Source organism: Propithecus coquereli, unplaced genomic scaffold (assembly GCF_000956105.1).
Source record: "Propithecus coquereli isolate 6110/MARCELLA unplaced genomic scaffold, Pcoq_1.0 Scaffold946, whole genome shotgun sequence".
Lineage (NCBI taxonomy): Eukaryota > Metazoa > Chordata > Mammalia > Primates > Indriidae > Propithecus > Propithecus coquereli.
The window spans coordinates 140,192-159,126 of record NW_012155796.1 but is presented as its reverse complement, the minus strand read 5'-3'; the positions used below and the strand labels follow the sequence as shown (position 1 = coordinate 159,126).

At 54.7% G+C, this 18,935-nt stretch overlaps 1 protein-coding gene across 1 annotated transcript in view; it reads left to right on the top strand.

The window, feature by feature from the left end:
- Nucleotides 1-18,382, top strand: part of MYO15A (myosin XVA) — a 55,299-nt gene extending 36,917 nt beyond the window's left edge. The window contains exons 48-64 of the mRNA XM_012664988.1: nt 20-94; nt 607-785; nt 1,364-1,479; nt 1,744-1,816; nt 2,101-2,173; nt 2,427-2,500; nt 2,752-2,834; nt 4,369-4,499; nt 5,832-5,926; nt 6,172-6,249; nt 6,658-6,754; nt 9,009-9,169; nt 10,853-10,986; nt 12,886-13,019; nt 13,413-13,546; nt 14,872-15,012; nt 18,281-18,382. Of these exons, the coding sequence (XP_012520442.1) occupies nt 20-94; nt 607-785; nt 1,364-1,479; nt 1,744-1,816; nt 2,101-2,173; nt 2,427-2,500; nt 2,752-2,834; nt 4,369-4,499; nt 5,832-5,926; nt 6,172-6,249; nt 6,658-6,754; nt 9,009-9,169; nt 10,853-10,986; nt 12,886-13,019; nt 13,413-13,546; nt 14,872-15,012; nt 18,281-18,382 (1,880 nt within the window). The remainder of the gene's footprint in view (nt 1-19; nt 95-606; nt 786-1,363; nt 1,480-1,743; nt 1,817-2,100; nt 2,174-2,426; nt 2,501-2,751; nt 2,835-4,368; nt 4,500-5,831; nt 5,927-6,171; nt 6,250-6,657; nt 6,755-9,008; nt 9,170-10,852; nt 10,987-12,885; nt 13,020-13,412; nt 13,547-14,871; nt 15,013-18,280) is intronic.
- Nucleotides 18,383-18,935: the final 553 nt, after the last annotated feature.

Genomic DNA, 18,935 nt, shown 5'->3' with positions numbered 1-18,935 from the left:
AGACAGGCCTGGCCCACAGGCTACAGTGCCGGCTGTGTGGTCCGCAAGAAGGTCGTGTACCTGGAAGAGCTACGGTGCAGAGGCCCTGACTTCGGTGGGTGCCCCAGACCCTGGAAACCCCAAACAGGACTCGTCCTAGTCCCATGCCCTCACACTGCAGATGCATGACAAGGGTTTCTTGGAGCATGAAAGGGGTCTGCACTGGCCATGTCTCCTCAGGTCCCTGCTGTGGCCTGTCTGTCCTGCTGGTGGCCATACAGCCCAGTTCTCTGCTCTGCCTGAATGTGTGGCTGAGGGGTCTCCATGGGCATTGGTGTCTCCATGCTTGTGACCTGAGTCTCTGTGTGTCCCCTCATGCCTGAGTATCCACAGGCACTGCTCTGCCTTTTTGCTTCACTCCCACTCTGGTCCTGTGGCCCTGAAAGACCCTTTCCTTCCCTGAGCCTCTGTTTCCTCATCTGTAAAATGGGCTCAATGCCATGGCCTCCCTTATAGAACCCTAGGGAGGGGTTAAGGAGGTACCTGAGAATCCCCAAGGGGCCCCCTTAGTCCCAAGACTCTCTTGTTTGCCTCAGATCCTTTACAGACCCTTAACCCACCTGCTAGGCTGGAGGTTCGGGACCATCCACGGGCGTGTGGGCCGCTTCCCTTCGGAGCTGGTGCAGCCCGCTGCCGCCCCCGACTTCCTGCAGCTGCCAGCAGAGCCAGGCCCTGGCCAGGCCGCTGCTGTAGCTGCTGCAGTGGCCTCTACAGCCGCCGCGAGGGAGGTGGGCCGAAGGAGAGAGGTGAGACCTGCCTGTGGGGCAGGGCCGTGAGGGGCAGGGCGGCTCAGCCTGGCTGGAAGGAGGCGGTTGCAAGGGTGGCCAGGGGCGTGGCCAGTCCTGGACTAGGGCGAACTAGGTAGAGCGAGCCACAAGTGTGACCCACGGAATGTGCCCAGAGATGGTTGGAGCTGTCGGGCTAGGGAAGGGTAGTGGTCAGCTGGTTGTGACCAGGGCAATGGGGCCAGGCCAGCGGGCAAAGTCAGCCTGGGATGGGCTGGGGCTGGGCCAGTGGGGCAGGATGGGCTTGTGGAGGGGAGCTGGGAGGCGAGCATCCAGGTCAAACTAAACCAGGGCCGAGGGGCGAGGTAGTTGGAGAAGCCAACTGGGGCAGAGTCTGGCCTGGTGGGTGGGACCAAGCGGGCCAGGGGGCAGGGCAGGCAGCAAGCCAGGTTGTGGGCAGGCTGAGGGGGCGAGGCCAACTGCCCGCAGTTGGGTCCAGATGGCTGGCTGGTTGGGCAGCCTGAAAGAGTCTGAGCCCAGTCAGAGGGGTTGAATCAGCTTAGACTGGAGAGCTAGATGGGGTGTGGCATCTCCTGCAGGGTCCCCCAGTCAGGGCCCGCTCTGCTGACCATGGGGAGGACGCCCCAGCACTCCCACCGTACACAATGCTCGAGTTTGCCCAGAAGTATTTCAGAGACCCTCAGAGGAGACCCCAGTGAGTGGTGGCCCCAACCCTGTTCCCCACACTGGGAGGGTCCTTCTGGACTTCTTGCAGCCTGTTGGGCTGGGAGGCCCCATTCTAGTGGGAGGGATAAGAGACCACCCAGGTAGCAGGCCCACCTTCAGTCTCAGCCCTTGGGGGCCTTCCTGCCTGCTAGACTGACCAGAGTGGTGGGTCAGGAACATTCTCATGTGGGGAAAGGATATAGTCAAAGGCTTGGAGGCAGGACAGGTCAGTAGCATCCACCTCCTATTGCAGGGATGGCCTCAGGCTGAAATCCAAGGAGGGTCGAGAGTCCAGAACCTTGGAGGACATGCTTTGCTTCACCAAGGTGTCCAGTCCCAGGCCTCAGTTTCCCTGTCTGTAAAATGGTGATGCATGAGCACCTCCCAGGCCCCTGGGGCCAACAAGCTTGTCTTCAGTGAGATCCTCCAGCTCTCAGCACTCTAGGGGCCTGGGTTCTTCCCAGGGGCAGCATCTGTCCTCAGTGTTGGGCCTGTCTCCCCTTGTGTGACATGGAGCCCCTTGTCATCATGCGGCCTTGAAACACAATGTGGCCCGCTTCCATCTGACGTGCCCCTCCTCCAGCATGACACAGCTCCCCTTCCCTCACAGATCCCGCTCCAGGAATCCCTCATCGAACTCAGTGACAGCAGCCTCAACAAGATGGCCACGGACATGTTCCTAGGTGTGGGGGTGGGACTGCAGCTGGGGTCTTGGGCAAGGTGGAATCCAGCACTGTGTGACTCTGCTTGTCATCACTCCTCTCTGGTCCTCAGATTCCCCCCTTCCAACTCAGATGTGGAACACCTTTAAGAGAATAGAAACTTCCAGCTGCCTGTGGCCAAGGCTTCTAGGGAGAGGCTTAGCCCTGGGGCCCTCTGGAGTGGGTGGGCAGCTGGGGGATTGGTGGGCCTGAGTGGGATGGGTCTTTCCTGCAGCTGTGATGAGGTTCATGGGGGACGCCCCGCAGAAGGGCCAGAGTGAACTGGATGTGCTTTGCGCCCTCCTGAAGGTCAGTCCAGCCAACTTTGCCAGATGCTTCCTTCTCTGCTCTGTGGCTCAGTTTCCCTATCTGTCAACCAGAGTCACAGGACATTAGGGTGGGAAGCATCTCCCATGGCCCCAAAAAGATGCATCCCACTGGTGGAGAGAGGGCTAGGGAAGGGACACCAGGCCTGCCTCCAGGTGCCCACCCTGTTCTGTACCTGGTATGTGGCATGGCCCCTGACATGTCTAGCGTGTGATCTGCCTGCCCTCCTTCAGCTGTGTGGGGACCACGAGGTCATGCGGGACGAGTGTTACTGCCAAATTGTGAAGCAGATCACAGACAACACCAGCTCTAAGCAGTGAGTGAACTGGGCCTCACCCACCATTCCCCTACTGTGTCCATGCCCCAGGAGGGGCCAGTTCAGCCTCCTGCCTCCCCAGGCCTGTCGCCTCCTGGATTCTCTCCCGTTCAGCCCCTTCCTCAATAGAGCACATGTTTTGGGGATTGTATGGTCTGGGACACACCATTTCTGCTCTCTGAGCTTCAGTTTCCTAATCTGTAAAATGGCAGTGATAATGTATAAGTCCAGATTCTTGGTCGTAAGCTGGTTTAAGCAAGAGAGAACTTACTGGTTCGTGTAACTGAAAAGTCAACGAGTAGGGGGCTTCAGGCATAGCTGGATCCAGGTCCCATTAAGAAGCAGGCTTTCTCTGTCTCCTGGTCTTGCTTTCCTCTGTGTTGATACCATTCTCAAGCAGCTTCTCCCACAGGCTGGTAAGGTGGCAGTTCTGGGGAGACATTTCCTCAGCACAGCAATCCTAGGGAAAGCAAGATTGTTCCAATATTTGCCACAGAAATTCCCAAATCCAGTCTTTTTTTTTTTTTTTTGAGACAGAGTCTCACTCTATGTAGAGTGTAGAGTGGAGTGCCATGGCGTCGGCCCAGCTCACAGCACCTCCAACTCCTGGGCTCAAGCGATCCTCCTGCCTCAGCCTCCTGAGGAGCTGGGACCACAGGCATGCACCATGACGCCTGGCTAATTTTTTCTATTTTTAGTAGAGATGGGGTCTTGCTCTTGCTCAGGCTGGTTTTGAACTGAGCTCAAGCGATCCTCCCACCTCGGCCTCCCAGAGTGCTAGGATTACAGGTGTAAGCCACCCTGCCCGGCCCCCAAATCTAGTCTTATTGTCCTGAGTTGGTCATATTTTCAACCCTGAACCAACCACAGTGGCTGGAAGGATACAGAGTGCTGATTGGTTAGACCTGGCTCACGTGGCTACAGTGTTCTATTTGCCAGCCCTGACTCTCATGCCCATCTCCAAACCACAGGGAGGGTGGTTTCCCAATGGAAGCCTGAACGCTGTCCCCAGACATCCGTGGCAGTATGAAGATGAATTACTATGTTTGGTTCCTGTAGGGCCAGCACACAGTCTGTGCTCAATGTGTGTGCTGCTCTGGTTACCATTGGGCCACCCTCCTGGCCCCATCTGCTCTGCCTCCTCACTTGCTCTCCCTCTCCCCAGGAATCTTAGAAACACTCAGCTCCTCCTCTTGCTCCTCCCAGCCCCAGGCCTTACCTGCCACGCCCTCTGCACAGGCCCAGCAGATTCCCCTTTGCCTGAAGCCTTCCCCAGAGAGATCCCCTACCTGGGGAAGATGTCCAGGGCCTCGTCCCTTTCCTTCCCTATCCCCAACCCTGACTTTCCAGGCAGAATAGACCTTCTGCATGGCTTTGGGGCCCACCTACCCTGATTTCACTGGGCGGGGAGCAACATCCTCAGGGGACAGGAGCTGCCTAAAAGCTAGAAGCCTCCAGCCCAATCCCAGGAGGCTCCTGACACACACCCTAGTGCTGTGGCCACCCGTGACGTGTCCTGTGTACATCCTTGCAGGGACAGCTGCCAGCGAGGCTGGAGGCTGCTGTACATTGTGTCTGCCTACCACAGCTGCTCCGAGGTCCTCCACCCACACCTCATTCGCTTCCTCCAAGACGTGAGCCAGACCCCAGGCCTGCCCTTTCAGGGTGAGGGCGCAGTGAGTGGGGACCCCAGGGTGACGCTGCTCACATGGGGACTGAGTTGGTAGCTGACAGGAGGGGAAGCCCAGAGGGCCTGGCCCTTCACAGATGCTGGGCAATGTTTACTAGTATTAATTTACTCCCCAAACATTTGTGGAGGTCCCACAGGGGCTGGCAGGATGGGTTCTGATCTAATGGTGGTGTGGCCAGGGAAAGCTTCCTAGAGGAGGTATTGCCCTCAGTGGGCGGGATTTCCAGGGGGACTGAGTGGCAGGAGCAAAGGCCCAGATGTGGGCATGTGTGGCACATGGCAGAAGAGGAGAAGGAGGTGGGCCAGAACCTGGAGTACTGGGATGAGGCCTGCTGCTCTGGCTGCTGGGACTCAGCAGGGGTCCTTTTTTTTTTTTGAGACGGGGTCTCGCTCTTGCTCAGGCTGGTCTTGAACCCGTGAGTTCAAGTGATCCTCCTGCCTCAGCCTCCCAGAGTGCTAGAATTACAGGCATGAGCCACTGCACCCAGCCTTAGCAGGGGTCTTGAGTAGATCTGGGCAGGAGTGGGCCCAAAGCTGGTGGCAGAGTTTTGGCCTTTCCCCCTTGTAGTATGGAGGAAGGGACCTCCATACTGATGCCTTGTTTCCATAGCAACCTGTGGGCACCCCCCCCCCCAAGAAAGAGGGTAGGGCCCCTATAATCACCATGGCAGCCACGGAGGGAGGAGATGGGGGACGTCACCCTCCCTGCCTTTAGAGCCTTCACTTTGATTCAATTAACAAACATTCCCAGGTCCTGGGATGAATAGACCCAGCTCCCTGGGGAAGGGATCCCAGGTACATGAAGGCAGCAGAATGTGCCCTAGAACTTTTGACCCCCTCCCTGGGGCAGGGCGAGGTCACTGCTTAACCCAGAGAAATGGAGCATTGATGCTGGGGTCTTCTGCTCTGGGAGGCCTGGGTGAGGGTGGGCGGTTGGTAAGGGGTCCTAGCTGGCAGGGGCAGAGCTGTAGCACCTTGCATGGAGCCTGTTGGGGGCAAGCTCCTCTGGCAACACTGCAGGGTGACAGCTGTTTCCATGGTCACAGGTAGCCAAGGGGACTGTGGCCTAGACAAAGGGCCCTTACCACATGGGGTGTGAGTTTAAATCCAATTCTTAAACTCCAGCTCTTTACCTGGGGCAAGTCACTGCCCCTCTCTGAACTCAGTTGCCTCAACTATCAAATGGGGTAGTAAATGCCTGCCCCCAGGTTATAGAGAGAATACAGTGGGCTCATGGCTGCTGGCAAGAGGAGCCCCTTTCTCCCACTGCCTCCCTTGGGCAAGGCCTTGACTCCGTGCCTCTGCAGGGATCGCCAAGGCCTGTGAACAGAACTTGCAGAAAACCTTACGCTTCGGGGGCCGTCTGGAGTTCCCTAGCAGCATGGAGCTTCGGGCCATGTTGGTGAGTGTGAATGGGGGTGGGAGGTCAGAATGAATGGGAGTCACGGCCTTCCCCAGAGACCCTGCTGTTGGGTGCTTATGCACTGCTCAGGGGTGTGCAGACAGGCCCCGTAAGGGCCAGATGCATGAGTGTTCCTGCACATGTGTGCCTGGGACGCCTTGGCCTGGGGACTCCTGTGGCAGGGGACAAGGGCTGTTGCACATCCCAGACCCAATCTCTTGTCCTCTCCACCTACCCACCGCCAGGCGGGCCGCAGTTCTAAGAGGCAGCTTTTTCTTCTTCCCGGAGGGCTTGAACGTCATCTTAAAATCAAAACGTGCACTGTAAGTGAGGGATTGTCTCCTGCAGGCAGATGCTGGAAGGGCGGGGACATCCTAGTCTCCGAGCTGTGGGGGGGCGAGCCCCCAAGGGTGCTGAGCTCCTCCCAAGCACTCCCACAGACTCACAAGGCAGGACTTATTTCTCAGAAGAGCACACTGAGCCTTGGAGAGGTTAAGCCCCCAACTCATATTGCAAACAAGGTCATATTGCAAACAAGGGACAAAGGTAGAACTTGAACCCAAGTCCCAGACTCCAAAAGCTGTGTTCTTTCCCTGCACGAGGCTGATTCTGAGAGGGCTCAGGATGCTGTGAAGAGGCTGAGGAACTCTGCATGGGCCTCCTGGGCCTGGGTGGGGCTGGGAGGACAGAGGTCAGGCCCAGCTGGCACAGCCTCACTGCTTCCACCCCAGGTGGCCCTGGACGTGGTGGAGGAAATCTGTGCTGAGATGGCTCTGACTCGCCCCGAGGCCTTCGATGAGTATGTTATCTTCGTCGTCACCAACCGAGGTGAGTGGCCAGGAGGACTGAGCATGCTGGGTTCATTGCCACCACTGTGCCTTTGGCCATAGGGGCCTCCACCCAGACTTTAAAGTCCAGATCAGGTGACACTTCCTCCAGGAAGACCCCAGACTCCCCTGTGGAAGGACCTCTGTGTATACTGAGCACCCCTAGCCCCTGGTCTGTCTTTCTCTGTTTCGTTTTGCATAAATTTGTCTCACCCACCAGACTGGGAGTCTGTGGGGGACAGGGCCCTCTCTGATTCCTGCCATTGCCCCTCAGGGCCTGCTCAGTGGGAGGATGTGGGCTCTGCCCTCAGAAGCTTACATCCTGGGAAGCTCTTCATTAACAGCCTGCATTCCTGCCTCCCCTGCCTCAACAGTGGCAGTAGGAGCCCCTCCCGAGGTCTCGCTAGGCCCTTCTCTCCAGGGATCCTAGGACCCTAGGGGACCTTCACGCCGCCCAAAGCCCTTCTGTCTGCTGCCTGCCCACTCTAGACCATGGGCTTGCCTCCTGCCACCAGCTGGCCAGCTCCAGCCACCTCCAGCCAGCTCTCCCCACCTCTGCCTCAGCCCTCAACTGTGGGGCCTCAGCCCTGCATGCCCAAGTCCAGCTCAGATGCTGGGGGAGGGAATGGCAGGTAACCAGACAGTCCTAATAACTGGCATTTATTGAACAGATACTGTGTCCCAGGCACAGTTCAAGTCATTTAATTCCATAAGCTCTTCTAATCCCCACCACAACCCTGTGAAGTGGAGTCTACTATCATCCCCATTTACAGATGGAGAAACTGTAACCCAGGGAGGCTATATGAGTTTCTTATTGCTGCTGTAACAAATTACCACAAACTTAGTGGTGTAAGACAACACAAATTTTATTGTCTTACAATTCTAAAAGTCAGGCCAGGTGCGGTGGCTCACACTTATAATCCCAGCACTCTGGGAGGCCGAGGCAGGAGGATAGCTTGAGCTCAGGAATTTGAGACTGGCCTGAGCAAGAGCAAGACCCCGTCTCTACTAAAAATAGAAAGAAATTAGCTGGGCACAGTGGTGCATGCCTGTAGTCCCAGCTACTCGGGAGGCTGAGGCAGGAGGATCTCTTGAGCCCAGGAATTTGAGGTTGCTGTGAGCTAGGCTGTCACCACTCACTCTACTCAGGACAACAGAGTGAGACTCTGTCTCAAAAAAAAAAACAATTCTGAAAGTCAGATATCCTAAACTGAGAGGTTGGCAGGGCTACGTTCCTTCTGGATACCCCAGGGGAGAATCTGTTTTCTTGCCTTTTCCACCCTCCAGATGTCTCCTTCCTCGGCTCCTGGCCCCTTCCTCCCTCTCCAAAGCCAGCAGTGTAGAATCTTCAAATCTCTGTCTCTCCCCCAGCCTCTGGTTCTATCCCCTTCTCTGACTCCTATCCTCCTGCCACCCTCTCACAAGGCCCCTTGTGCTTACCTTGGGTGCGCCAGGTAATCCAGGGTACTCTCCATCTCAGGATCCTTGACTCAATTACATCTGCAAAGGGCTTTTTGCCGTGAAGGGACCATATTCACGAGTTCTGGGGCTTAGGACCTGAACATCTTTGGAGGGGCTGTTATTCAGCCTACCACAGCAGTTAAGTGACTCACCCATGGTCACACAGTGGGGATTCGAACCCAGGAGGTGTGGCCTCAGGAGTCTATACTCTTATCACCACACCAAACCTCCCTCATTGGTAAGGTTTTACTGCAGGTGTGGGAGGGGTGGCAGAAATGCCAGCGCAGGGGAGAGGAGCTGGAGCCTGTCTCCCAGTCCTCCCTACCCACGCCAGGTACCCAGCGGGGGGTCTCTCCTGGAGGAGGTCTGCAGAAAGGCACCTACTGGGTCTCATGGTCTGTGGCCTGTTTTGCTTCCCTTTGTCCCCAGCCTCCTCTGGAAATGGGCTGGGCCTTTTCAGAAGATAACCCAGGGTGCTTTCCCAGACGCTTGGGGACAGGCTACCCTCAAGGCTCTCTTCAGCATCTCACCCCTCCCTGGGGGGAAATGGAGCATTACTTGTAGCTTCGATTGGAGTTATTCCCATTTGTGGTCACCAACATTTCAGTAAAGCATAGGGTATCCTATTCCCTAAACATGCTTTCCTTTAACGAAGAAGCTATGCCCTGGATCACGGAGGTAGGTGGCTTACCTGAGGTGATGCCTCGCCTGGGTGGCAGGTCAGGGTCTGCACACATGCTCTGTACAGTTGCACACGCATACCTCACCCAGCCTTGCCTCCCTGCTGTCTGCAGGCCAGCATGTGTGCCCACTTAGCCGCCGTGCCTACATTCTGGATGTGGCCTCAGAGATGGAGCAGGTGGACGGTGGCTACATGCTCTGGTTCCGGCGTGTGCTCTGGGATCAGCCACTCAAGTTTGAGAATGAGCTATTCGTGACCATGCACTACAACCAGGTCAGTACATACGGGCCCCTTTGGGCTCTGGGACCTTCTGTGCTTCCCAGGGCCTGTAAGGTCAGACTTCAGAACCTTGACATTTGAGGCCTTCATGATGTAGACCCTGTAGGCATTTGTTTTTTTTTTTTTTTTTTTTTGGAAACAGAGTCTCACTCTTTTTGCCCGGGCTAGAGTGCCGTGGCATCAGCCTAGCTCACAGCAACCCTTCTGCCTCAGCCTCCCGAGTAGCTGGGACTGCAGGCATGCACCACCATGCCCGGCTAATTTTTTCTATGTGTTTTTAGTTATCCGATTAATTTCTTTCTATTTTTAGTAGAGACGGGGTCTCGCTCTTGCTCAGGCTGGTTTCGAACTCCTGAGCTCAAACAATCCACCCGCCTCGGCCTCCCAGAGTGCTAGGATTACAGGCGTGAGCCACCGTGCCCGGCCAGCATTTGTTTTTTTAAGAGACAGAGTCTTGCTCAGTCACCCAGGCTAGTGTGCAGTGGTGTGATCATAGCTCACTGCAGCCTCAAACTCCTGGGCTCGAGTGAAGTGATCCTCCTGCCCCAGTCTCCTGAGTAGCTAGGATGACACACCCAGCTACTTAAAAAAATTTTTTTTGTGGAGATGGTGTCTCACCATGTTGCCCATGCTGGTCTCAAACTCCTGGCCTCAAGTGATCCTCCTTCTTGGCCTCCCAAAGTACTGGGATGACAAGTGTGAGCCACCACACCTGTGCCCCCACGGGCATTTCTAACCCTGACGACTCCGCTCCCCTATATGGTCTCTTCAGAGCAGTCAAAACAGTGTAATCTTCAGTACCTCATTTGTGGGTCTTTGCCCATGCTGTCACTCCCTCTGGACTGTCCCTTCCTGTATCTGCTTATCTAAGTCCTCTCCAACAAGGTTGCTCCTGAACAGCGCCTCTTCTGTGAGGCCCTCTCGGAACTTCCCTTTCCTTCTGACTTCTTCTCCTTTGAACATCAGCCCGTCCCTTGCTCGAAGGCCTGAGCAGGGCTTTGCTAATATTGTTACCTTAGTCTGTGTGTTATCCCCTCTGAGACTTGGGAGTCCTCTAAGTCAGGATCATGGAGTTTGCAAATTCTGGGTTCTCCTCTACTGTGCCAATATTTGTGGAAATGCCTTGACTAAAAGCGTGTGTTCTGGTGGAACCCGCGTCAAAAACTTCAGCATTTCCCTTTTGTGGACACGTGGTGTTGCTGCAGAAGCCTAGCTGGCCTAGCCCTGCAGGCTGGTACCATGCTACTCAAGGTGAGGCTTGTGGACTGGCAAAACCTTGACGCAAACCCTCAAGTCCCGCCTCAGATGACCTGGGTCAGCGTCTTTGGGGTACAGCCCAGCGGTCTGTTTTGGCAAGCCCTCCCGCGACTCTGGGGCATGTTCAGTTTTGAGAACCGCGGGCCTAACGGACACTTGTGCACACTGCAGTGTTGACGCTCTGTTCTTACCAGCAAGGTCACTGTGGGGACTCTCTCATGGCCTTCAAGGCCACAGCCCTCACAGCTCACCTTCACATTCTTCTGTCACCATTCCCCAAACCCCAGGAAAGTGATAGGATCTCCTGCCCCAGAAAAGGATGGGGCTGGAATCAGTGAACTTGCCTGTCTCCAGGCCCCCTGCCAGTGAATGCTGAGTGTGTGCCTGCCCGGCAGGACCTCACTCCAGTGTTGCCCACAGGTCCTGCCCGACTACCTGAAGGGCTTCTTCAGCAGCATGCCAGCCCGCCGGCCCAGTGAGCAGCAGCTGCAGCAGGTGTCCAAGCTGGCTGCACTGCAGCACCGTGCCAAGGATCACGTCTACCTGCCCAGTGTGTGAGCACCTGCCTCGGCTGGAGTGGACAGGCAACCTGGCCCTCTCAGCCCACCCCACTTTGCTCAGAGCCGGCCGTCCCCAGGCTCCCCTCTTGTCTCAGTGAGGCTTTCTGGGAAGGGGCTGTCCTGGCCTGGGATCTGAAATCTTCCAACTAGCCATAGAAACTGGGACCCCACCTCCCTTCCATGACAAGTTGCTTCTGGCTGATATTTTTAGCCCAGAGCAAATTCAGTGATAAAAAAGCTTTCAGGACACACGTTCCCTGCTGTCCAGGAAATACATATGGCTATGTAGAAAGGTTTAGCAGCAAAAATATTCACTGTAGTGTTGCCTACAAACAGCAAAGACTGGAAGCAAGCTCAATATTCAACAACAGGGGACTTGTCGAGTAAATTATGGGCACTAGACAGCCTTTAAACTGATGTTCTCAAAGATTGACTAATGCTTATAATACAAGTCAGTCATTCTCAAACTTTTGGTCTTCTTCTACTCTTGAAAATGGGACCCCAAAGAGCTTTTGTTTATGTGGATTGTAGCTATTAATGTTCTTACCCATTCAAAATTAAAACTGAGAAAAAACTTAAAATATCAATTAATTTAAAAATAAAATAATAAGCCCAATACATGTCAATGTAAATAACTTTTTATGAAAAATAACTATTTTCAAAAAACTTTAGTGAGAAGAGTGGCACTGTATTGTATTTTGCAAAGCTCTTCACTGTCTAACTTCATAGAAGACCTGCTTCTGTGGTCAGTCTCTTGCCATCTCATGTGTCACATATGTGTCCGTAGCCTCTGGAAAACTCTGCCGTACACTTTTGAGAGAACGAGAGGGAAAAAGGCAAATCACTTCTTAGCATTGTTATGAAATGGCTTTGACGCCCTAGACCCCTGACCACACCTGGAGATCCCCTGGTGTGAACAGTAGTAAGGTGATGCCCAGACCGTGCATATCACTGGGCCTGCAACACGGTCAGCCTCAATTCGTAAAGCTCTTCTTACGCGATCATTTTAAGTGAAAAGAGCAGGAGGCACATGAAGGTATAATCCCAATCCTGGATAAAAATAATCATTGAGTTCTTGCTTTTTGCAAGGCACTCTGCATACCCATTATCTCAGCTATTCTTCCCGACCGCACTTTATTTCCCCATTTGCAGATGAGAAAACAGGCCCAGAAAGGTTATCTGGCTTGTTGAAGTTTAGCTTGCTAATGGTGGGGAGGCTGGGTCCAGATGGCAGGCTCTTACCCCAGCAGTGCAAAGAAGGACATATCTTACCTGGGGGATCTCTTGGAGGAGGGGGGCCCTTGGCTTTGCTCCCAACCCTTCCCTCCACCCCCAAGGTGGCTGGCATGGGCTGGGACTGCTGTTGATATTTTCCAGATGTCTCAAGAGGCAAAGGGGCTGCCTGAGGTAGCCAGCATGTATCGGAGAGAAGCGGGGGCAGCGCTGATGGCTCCAGGCTCGGCCTGGAGGCCCTGTGCTCCTCGGCCCGGCACTAACCAGCCCTTTGCTGGGTGCTTGCCCACCCTGATGCTTCCCTCACCCATGTGCTTCTCACCCTCTGGCTTGGGCTTCTCCATGGGGGCAGGAGCTATGAAGGACAAGCCCGCCTTGTCCCACCCCTCAGCCCAACTCACTCAGTCACTGTGTGACCTGAATGTTAGTGAACACCCCAGAGCCTCCGTTCCCTTAACTGCAAGCAGGGATCCTAGTAGTACTGGCCCAGTGTGCCAGGCACTGTGTGAGCCTTTGCATCTTCAACCCATTTACACTCCCCAGCACTTGGTCTTGCAGGGAGGTGCAAAGATCTCGTCTGCTCTGCATAATGCCTGCTGCACAGTGAGGATTACATGAGCCTGTGTGCTCGCTCAGGACCCCTTTCCCCTCTGCATGCAGGAGGGAGATCCAGGAGTACATCCCAGCCCAGCTCTACCGCATGACAGCCAGCTCGACCTGGCTTGACCTGGTCAGCCGGCACCGGCAGCAGACACAGGCACTCAGCCCACACCAGGCCCGTGCCCAGTTTCTGGGTGAGATCTGGGGGCCGGGGAGATTATCACTGGGGGACTTTGTTGAGGAGGGGGTCCAGGAGGATGGGGGTGGCATCTCTTTCTTTGCACAAAGGCATTTTTGGTGCCAGCCAAGCTGAGCACCTGCCTGGAGAGAATGCCTTTTTAAAATGTTCATGAAGATAGCCCCCTAGGCTCAGGTGGCCCTGGACAGAGGGAGAAGAGCTGTGAGCAGGGATAGAGGAAGAGGCCTTGACAGGGGAGGCCACATTGTGGAAGGAGATGCAGACCAAGGGCTCCTGCACCGGATAAGGCAGGGAAGTTGTGGGCTGCAGGTCGGCTGTGCAGTTTAGGGCCATGACTGTCATCGGTGAGCCCTGCCTGGCATGGTAACTGCCCTCTCTCTCCACCCAGGCCTCCTCAGTGCCTTCCCTATGTTTGGCTCCTCCTTCTTCTTCGTCCAGAGCTGCAGCAACATTGCTGTGCCCGCCCCCTGCATCCTTGCTGTCAACCACAACGGGCTCAACTTCCTCAGCACTGAGACCCATGTGAGTGGCCTTCGCCTGGCACTGCCATCACCACCCACCCTGTGTCCACTGATCCCCCACCCCTCTGAGGGGCCAAGATCTCCAGCTTTGGAAACCCAGCTCCACCACTTACCACCTGCGTGATCTTGGGCAAGTCTCTCCCCTCTCTGAACCTCACTTTCCTCACCTGGAAGACAGGATAATAGTTGAAACCCCCAGGGCTATTGTAAAGGTGAAATGACATAAAACACATACTGAGCACTCATACGATGAGTGTATAAGTCTGATCAGGCTGCCAGAACAGAATACCACAGACTCAGTGGCTTAAACAACAGAAGTTTATTTCTCACAGTTCTGGAGGCTGGAAGTCCAAGATCAAGGTGTCGGCAGGGTGGGTTTCTTCCTTGGTTTGCAGACAGTTGTCTTCTCACTGTGTCCTCACATCACCCTTCCTCTATGTGTGCACGTCCCTGGAGTCTCTGTGTGTGTCCAGATTTCCTCTGTGAGGACACTTGTCATATTGGATTAGGGTCCTCCCTAACAGCCTCATTTTAACCTAATCACCTTTTTTAAAGGCCCTATCTCCAAATACAGTCCCATTCTGAGGTCCTCTGGTAGGGCTTCAACACATGAACTTTGTAGGGAGGGAGACCAAAATTCAGCCCATAACAAATAGGACCTGTTACCCTGTTTCTTAGTTTTTTCTCCCAAAAGTAGACTCTGAGACAAAGATTCCAGGGCAAGTGGTTGATTTGGAGTTGATTCTAGGAAATGCTGGCGTGGGGAAGTCAGACAGGGAAGGGACAGAGCCAATGAAGGGTACCAAGCAAGTTGCCGATGTGAGCAGCTGGAGGTCAGTTCAGCTGGGGAGCCCTGGGAGACAGCCTAGAACATTCCTATTCTCTGGGGGCGAGGGAGCTGGAGTGTCTGTCCACCACTCCCCACTCAGTATTAGTCGAGGGCTTCCACCTGAGGCATTAACTCCATCATTGTGACCTCCCTCCCTATGTTCTGAGTTTGCTTCTCGGGCCACAGAGGTGCAGGTGTTCACAAGCAGCAGCTCCGTTGTGAGGGTGAGCGTGCCAATGGCACCCACTCTACCTCTGTATCCTGAGCATTTAGGGCAGTGCCTGACACACTGTGGGTACATTGTCTGTATTTGTTGAATCATTTTCACAGGTGAGGAAACTGAGCTCCAGAGAGGTAAAGTGATTTGCTCAAGGTCACATGGCAAGTCATTGGGGGAGCTGGCACTTGAACCAGGGTCTGATTTGCAGGGGAAGCGCAAGGGTGGCTGAGACTATCCCCACCACAAGCCTATCCGGTCCCTCTCCCCTCACTCCCAGGAACTGATGGTGAAGTTCCCCCTGAAGGAGATCCAGTCGACGCGGACCCAGCGGCCCACAGCCAACTCCAGCTACCCTTATGTGGAGATCGCGCTGGGGGACGTGGCGGCCCAGTGCACCATGCAGCTGCAGCTGGAGCAGGTGGGCCCAGCCCCTCGCTCCCCAGTCTGCCCCCTATGCTCTTCTCTGGGCCTGGCTCCAAGATAGGCCAGATCCCTGCTGTGCCCCAAGGAGCATCCAGCCCAGTGCACAGGCAGAACTAACCCCAAGGCAGCACGAACTGCCAGTCATTGTGGTGGTCTTCCAGGGAGGCAGCTTGGTAGTGGGAACATGGGAATGGGCCCAGGTTGTTTGCACAATAGTGAGGAGTTAGATGGGGTGCTAGGGAGACAGGACCAGCAAAGGGGAGATCTTGGAGCTCTTCAAATGTGAAGCTAAGAATTTGGGGCTTTCTCTTGAGGGCACTAGGGAACCATAGAAGGTTGATGACAGGGAAGGGACACAGGTATGAGGAAGTTCACCTAGGCTGAGGTGTGGAAGCTGAATTGTGGGCCCTCGGCTTGACGGTGGGGCCCTTCAAGGTCTGGGCCCAGCAGTACCTGCCATGACAGGGCCTGCCTGGGAAGGGCTGATTTCCCAAGGCAAGAGACAGGAGCTTCCACTTCCCCAGCCCTGCCTCTGAGGGACAGGACCAGAACAAAGCCCCCATGACCTCTCATGCCCTTTGGAGAATCTGTGACTTAGATTCAGGCTCCCAATTCACTTCCCAGCACACCCCAATCTGCTCCTGCTGGGGTCACCCCGATCCCTGCCTCCCAGCAGCCTTGGGCTCCTGGCCTACCCTGCTTCCCAGAAGCCACCTCCCTGAGCACCTGCAGCCATGCTGTTGTGTCCTCCCCCTTCCTGGGATCAGCCCAGCTGTTTCTTCTTTGGCTGTTCTTCTGGTGCTGCCTCCCCTGGACAATCTCTAAATGTTGCTGAGTCTGGGCCTCTCCCCCTGGGCACCCTATTTGGCCCTGAGGCTTTCAAAACCCCCATACTTCTATCTCCTGCCCTGACCCCCTGAGCTCCAGGCTCCCTGAGCATCTCCCTTGGAGACCAACAGTCCTTTCCGCCTTACCTCCTGATCCTCCCAGGCACTCAGGCCCTAAACCGGGGAGCCCCTCACCCCTTCCCCCTCTGCTCACAGGCTCCAGCCATCCTGGCCTCTTCCAGCTCCCTTCTGCTGAGCTTGCCTTTCCCCTCCCTGCCCCAGGGCCTTTGCACTCATTGTTCCCCCGGCCTGGAATGCTCTTCCCTGATTTATCACAGGGCTCCCTCCCTCCGTTTATTTGGGTTACAACACAAATATGACCTCTTTCTAGAAGGCTGTCCTCCTCCCTAATAACTCGTAATCTTTGCCTTGGCAGCCCTTATTATGGCTTGCAAATCATTTAGTTATTTGTCTGTTTACATATCATTTGTCACTACCACCAGAATATCAGCTCCAGGAGGGCAGGGCTGTGTCCATAGCACAGTGCCTGGCACACCGTAGATGCTCAGTACATATTTGTTGCATGCATGGGTGGACTGGAGACAGGGTTTCTCTCTGTTGCCTGGGCTGGAGTGCAGTGGCATCATCATAGCTCACTGAGCAGATGGATGGATAGATTGATGAGGGCCTTTTTGGCTTCCCCACTTCCTTACAGTACCCCCTGACCTCTTTATGCTGCCACCTCTGCCTCTGGCCTGCATATGTGGGGGAAATGCATTTGTTCATTGATTCATTCCATGTATAACCATTGAGCATCTCTGTGTAGCAGCCTCTGCACTGGCTGCAGGGATACTGAAGTAACTGAGACCCCCTCCCTCAACCCTGGCCCTCATGGAGCCCTAAGTCTCAGATATGAAAGAATCTCTCCAATAAACCATGATCAATGCTAAGCTGAGCCATCTGGGAGATAATCAGGGAGGGCTTCCAGGAGGAGGTGACATCTGAGTACAGCAGTGTTGCAGCCAACAGACCTGGGTCTCCATCCTGCCCACCTCTGACAGGCTGTGGGAGGGGATCTCGAGGCATCCCTGCTTCTCATTGAGCCTCAGTTTTTTGAGATACCCTGTCTCAAAAAAAGAAAAAAAAAAAAAGATGGACAATCTCCTTCTCCAGCCAGTCCTTTGCCTACCCACATGCTTCTGTGTTCCAGGCCTTGCTGGGATTGTTGCCCCATTTGACAGCCCAGGAATTCGAGACCAGCCCAGACAATAACGAGAAAAAATTAAAATATTAGCCAGGCGTGGTGGTACATGTCCATAGTCCCAGCTACTTAGGAAGCCAAGGCAGGAGGATCACTTGAACCCAGGAGTTGGAGGCTGCAATGAGCTATGATGATGCCACTGCACTCCAGCCCAGGCAACAGAGAGAGAGAAACCCTGTCTCAAATTTTAAAAAGGCCGGGTGTGGTGGCTCACGCCTGTAATCCTAGCACTCTGGGAGGCTGAGGTGGGAGGATTGCTTGAGCTCAGGAGTTTGAGACCAGCCTGAGCAACAGCGAGACCCTGTCTCTGCTAAAAATAGAAAAAATTAGCTGGACAACTGAAAATAGAAACAAAAAAATATTAGCCAGGTGTGGTGGCATGCACCTGTAGTCCCAGCTACTCAGGAGGCAATAGGATCGCTTCAGCCCAGGAGTTTGAGGTTGCTGTGAGCTAGGCTGACGCCACGGCACTCACTCTAGCCCGGGCAAAAGAGTGAGACTCTGTCTCAAAAAAAAAAAAAAAAAGAAAAGGTAAGATGAATAAAGCTCTCAGGACAAGGCCTAGCACACAGTTAACTCTTGGTAAGCGCTGCTGCCTTTTATTCTCTTGGAACAGGAAATCCCTGGGGGGCGGTTCCCACACTGGCCTTGGTCTGGGAACCATACTCACAGATCAATTTTCTGCAATTCCCTGCCCCCCTCCAATCACTGCCCATCCTAGGCTGTGGGTGCCAGGTGGTAACCATGGAAACACCTATTAGAAACTTACCATTTATTGATTGGACTAATTTTTTTTTTAATCTAAAGGATTCACATGTACTAAAATCTCACTGAATCCTCACCACAGCCCTGTGAGGCAGGCCCTGGTAAATTGGGACCCTACAGAAGAGGCCACTGGGGCTCAGAGTGGTGAAGTGACTGGGCCGGGCCGTGGACAGCAAAGCCTCCAGATGCACTTGGTCTCCTGCTTGTTATCCCTCCTGCCCTGCATGCAGCCTGCCCTCCCACCATCCAGCTCCTCACACTTCTCCCAGGCCATGGGGAGTGGGGACCAGGGTCCCTGCGTGCATGGTGGTCTCTGCTTCTCTCCCAACCACATCTGTTCTGCACGTCCCACCCCAAGGTGAGAGCTGCGGAAGTGTTGGGTGGGCATGGACTCTCACTGTCACCTGCAGGGTCTGGAACTGTGTCGAGTGGTGGCTGTGCACGTGGAGAATCTGCTCAGTGCCCGTGAGAAGCGGCTCACGCTGCCTCCTAGCGAGATCACCTTGCTCTGACGCAGCCCTCAGTCCTCTAGCTGCCTTCTGCCAGAAGACTCACTGCATGGCCTCAGGGGAGTCACGGAACCTCTCAGGGCCAGTGACCCCTGTAAGGGGCCAGAACCTCGGGGTAGACCAAGAGGAGGCAGGAGGAGCAACCCAAGAGGACTGATGTGGAGTTGAGATGGAATAGCAGCATGCCAGACTTGGGTCAGATAGCAAGAGGAACTTTGAAAGGCTGGCCACGGGTCCTCCTACTATGTACCCACTATAGACTCTGCCTCTGCCTCCCACCTAATGGCAGGGAAGCCCCACACCAGTGACCTAGATGAACTGGACTCATTTGGTTTACTCAGGGTCTGATGTTTGAATCTGCTCCAACTCTACATCCCAGCCCCCATGTGTCCTCCTCAGGTGCCCTTCCTTGTGCTGCTTCTCAGCCTGGATTCATGATCCTTGGTTATTTCTGTGCAAATAAAAGGTGGGCCTGGCATCCATTTCCTCTGAGGAGTTGCTAAGTGGCTTGGAAACAGGCCTGAGGGAGGAGGCAGGAGTTGCAGTTGTGCCCCTG